Source organism: Nansenia antarctica (assembly GCF_963989245.1).
Source record: "Nansenia antarctica genome assembly, chromosome: 7".
Classification (NCBI taxonomy): domain Eukaryota; kingdom Metazoa; phylum Chordata; class Actinopteri; order Argentiniformes; family Microstomatidae; genus Nansenia; species Nansenia antarctica.
In genome coordinates, this window is record NC_137677.1 from 64945915 (window position 1) to 64950320 (window position 4406).

Here is a 4406-nt window from a genome sequence, read left to right on the forward strand (position 1 = left end):
AGTTAAAACATGAATAGAAAGTGATGGGATCACAATATTATAATACAACAGAAAGTATATACAATTGTGAAAACGTTTTTTTGATCTTGAATGTACATGATGTTGTTGACACCTGATAAACTAATAGATCCATTATTTTCTTTTGTGCTCCCAATAAAGCGTACTCTCTCACCCAATCCATTCACATGCTGGGTAGAGCCAGTGTGTAAGATAACTGAGTCAGAAGTTATGGTCCCCTGGAGTTTCCCGTGTCTTTTTCTGCCATGTGATCTGAGTGAGCTCCTCGTCAGTCTGGATCAGCTGGCAGAATAAGTCCACATCCTCCCCTTGTGTCGCCGTCCTGCTTCCCCCAATCACCTGCACAGCTGGAGAGAAAACACCGGGTCATCCCCTGTCAGGACTCAGTACTGATGGGCTCATCTGGGATGGGAGGAGAGAAGAGTGAAGAAGAAGAAGAAGATGTGGGAATGGTTCTTGCAGGATGAAGAAATATCAGTTAAAACATTCGCAAGACAGCATTATGTAAGCCTCTTGTTTTGAAATTGTAGGCTGATTAAATCCTACTTTTAATGATGAAATGAAGTTGCTAAATTTGAACTTTAAACTCATTTGAGCAGAATAACTTACGGACATCAAGTTTATCCTACACTACAATTTAGTCAGTTGTAAATAAGCCTGTTGTGGGCGTTATTACTAAAAGAAAAATAAATTATAGGACACATGATCAGAAGCATGACAAGTTTCTGTTTCACTCTATAAATACCTTCGCAGTCTAGGAAATGGCAAAAAAAGAAAGAACAGAAAAGGAAAAAAGAAGGAAAAAAGAAGTAATTACCTTCAGAGACCATCCTCGTCATCACGAGGAATGCCATAGACCTTTTCATTTCGGAGTGAAACGTAAGGCTTTACTACTGTCAAGGTGTAACCTGAAGAATTAAATTAAATTAAAATTAATAAATTAAATTAAATTAAATTGAAGAGATGGAGGTCTTCAGTCTCCGACGGAAGATGCGGAGTGACTCTGCAGACACCAGCGGGATGAGCTGATTGGTCTGTCCTCACACGTGACTCAAACAACTGTCGACTGTAAACTGTCTCCATTCGTATTTTCCTTAGTGGACTCGCACTTTCCCGTGTTTAATACCGTGTTTAGAATGAAATAAATAAACAACATATAAAGGTGAGAGGGTGAGTAAAACTTTGCAAAAAAAACAAAAACGAATCCGAGATGTAAGAGGGTGTAAACCTTTGAAAACCCTATGATTGCCAGTAACAGTAACAGTAACGCCTTCAGAAATGAAAACGTCTGTCGTTTGGCGATATTGTGGTCTTGTATTGTGCTCCTTCCTCGTGATGACGGGGATGCTCTCTGAAGGTAATAAAACATCTTTACACTTTTCTGTTCTTTCTTTCTTCTTTCTTCTTTCTCTCTTTCTTTGTTCTTTTTCTGCCATCTTCATCTTCTTCTGTTGGTGTTAGCGGCAGTGTGCATCCTTGGTGTTTCATTACTGCTTCTGTTGGGATCAGTTACCTCCTACAGTCTGTTTCTGGTCAGATGTGTCTTAGAAGGTAGCTGACCAGACCCTCCCTGCCTGGTCCACATCCACAATGAATGAATGAATGAATGAATGAATGGTCTTTATTGTCATTAATACAGTACAGGTACCATACAACGACATTTGGGAGGGAGGGCTCCCCTGGTGCTAGGAAAGAAAAACTAAAAACAAGAAGGGAAAAGAGCTGGTTTACATAAATAAAGGCTATGTACACTATCCACTATACTATACTATACAATAAAACACTGTGCTGTACTCTATGCTATGCTATAAATATCCTAACTTTTCCTATCTCTGAACCTTATGTACCCGAGGGTTGTCATATTGCACATAGTATTATTGCACATTCATTTAAAGTGTCGCAGTTTGCAGGTTTGAAACCAGTCCAGTCTGCCCTTCAAACCTGGGTTAGGATATATCTTCTTCAAAGGTCCTTTTGTTCCATTCTGTAGCACCAGCTGCTTAGTCATGATGTTACTTATCTTATCAGTCTTCCTGTTTTAATAATATGCACATTATCAGACTTCCTGTTTTAATAATATGCACATTATCAGTCTTCCTGTTTTAATATGCACATTATCAGTAGGCTATTGTATCCTAAGAACACACACGACCAATTGTAAGCTACTGTCTGGGAACGCGTCTGATGGCCATGAACACTCAATTCATAGTTTTAGAACATTCTAGCCTAATCAAAGGCCATCAGCTCTTACATCATAGTGGCCAAAAGGGGAAGGTCTCTGTTTTGTGAAAATATATATGTGATGATTTGAAGACTTAGAGAGACTTTTCCTCTGAGACCGCCTCAGGTTAAGGTGCAACTCTAACTCTGTACTACACGTGTGATCTTCAATAAACTTCCACTTGTGCAATAGAGAACATCTCTCCTCTTCCTCGGAGCAGTCAACCTAAAGAACCGATTCTAAACACCTGTCACCTGTCACTCCTGCTCTTTTCATTCCCTCCATCATGTCCCCCCTTTCTGATGTAGATTTCCTGCAATTAACCACTACATGTTCCACTGTTTCTCCTACCTGACAGCAGTCACATAATCCTGTCAGATGTTTTCCCATAATTTTAAGAGTTCCCTTGTGATGATGACTGTGCCCTATTCTTAGCCTTGTCATCACCCCCTCCTCTCTTCTACTTCCTCCCCTATTTCTCACCCTATCCTCTCTATATTGTATTGCACGTTATTGTCTTCCTCTTGTCTCCTGATCCCACTGCTACTGCCACTCTTTATTGGCTTCCCTCCACACAATACTCTCTCCCTCTGATTTAGATATTTGAATTACGGTGTCTATGTCACCTTTTTTAACAGCTTGTTTGGCTAGTTTGTCCAGTCTCTCATGACCCATGATGCCCATATGCACAGGGACCCAAATGAATGTGACCACAATTCCTTGGTTCACTACTCTTGAATGTATTTCCATTATTTTGTGTATCAAGTCTTGGCGCTTGCTAGGTGTTCCACGCTGCTGTACAGACCAGATGATTACTAGATGTACCACGCTTTAAACTGTACAGACCAGATGATGAGTCACTGCAGATCAGCACTCTGCTGGGTTTAGCTTGTTCAACCCACTCTTAAACCATCCAGATGGAGTACAACTCAACTGTATCGACACTTAAGAAGTTTGGAGTCATTTCACATATCTCAACTCTGTGGCTAGGAACTGCCATTGCAGAGCCAGTATTTTCTGTAATTGGATCTTTTGATCCGTCCGTAAACACCTGTATATATTCTGTATATTTCATTTCTGTATACATATCTTTTGTTTGCCATTTTCTCTGCGAAGGTAATTAGGCTATAGAGTGAAACAGCTATCATTGTCATGCTTCTGATCATGTGTCCTATCATTTATTTTCTTTTAGTAATAACGCCCACAACATACTTATTTACAAAATGACCAAATGTAGGCCTAAATGTAGGATAAACTTGATGTCCGTAAGTTATTCTGCTCAAATGAGTTTAAAGTTCAAATTTAGCAACTTAATTTCATCATTAAAAGTAGGATTTCATCAGCCTACAATTTCAAAACAAGAGGCTTACACAATGCTATCTTGCGAATGTTTTAACTGATATTTCTTCATCCTGCAAGAACCATTCCCGCATACTTGTGTGCAGCTCAATTCAATGCTAGAACTTGTTCTCCCATCCCAGATGAGCCCATCAGTACTGAGTCCTGACAGGTGATGACCCGGTGTTTTCTCTCCAGCTGTGCAGGTGATTGGGGGAAGCAGGACGGCGACACAAGGGGAGGATGTGGACTTATTCTGCCAGCTGATCCAGACTGATGAGGAGCTCACTCAGATCACATGGCAGAAAAAGACACGGGAATTTCCAGGGGACCATAACTTCTTTGTCATCTCGCCCTCTGGCTCTACCCAGCATGTGAATGGATTGCGTGGTAGAGTACGCTTTATTGGGAACACAAAAGACAATGTTGGATCTATTAGTTTATCAGGTGTCAGATTGTTGGATGAAGGCACCTACACTTGTATCTTCACTGTGTTCCCCAGTGGGCCATTCAAGACGGAGATACCTCTGAACGTGCTGGGTAGGCCTGCTGACCTTTTCTCTAATCTCTAAACCGTTTAGAAATGCAACAATTAGGCCTAGCAATGTTTTGGGTTTGGCATATTTCTTAATTACTTGTCTTGTTATAAATGTTCCCGTGATCACAAGATACTGCAGGATTGGGGTCAATGTGTGTGGGCATGCACCCTAAACATAAGCTACAGAAGAAATTAGGCCTACAGTGAATAACAGTAACAAAGGATGTCCCACAATTCATTGCAGTTCATTCCACTCGCCCGAACAGCCATTAGTGGTCGCTATTTTATACC

The 4406-nt window shown here is 40.7% G+C and overlaps 1 protein-coding gene across 3 annotated transcripts in view; it reads left to right on the top strand.

Moving 5' to 3' along the window:
* Nucleotides 1–1243: 1243 nt before the first annotated feature.
* Nucleotides 1244–4406, top strand: part of LOC308161729 (nectin-1-like) — a 10999-nt gene continuing 7836 nt past the window's right edge. For 2 of the 3 annotated variants that reach the window (XM_080535789.1, XM_080535790.1), the window contains exons 1-2: nt 1244–1375; nt 3776–4117. In XM_080535789.1, the coding sequence (XP_080391915.1) occupies nt 1297–1375; nt 3776–4117 (421 nt within the window). In that variant the 5' untranslated portion in view covers nt 1244–1296. The remainder of the gene's footprint in view (nt 1376–3775; nt 4118–4406) is intronic. The other variant, XM_080535791.1, reaches the window with a different exon arrangement.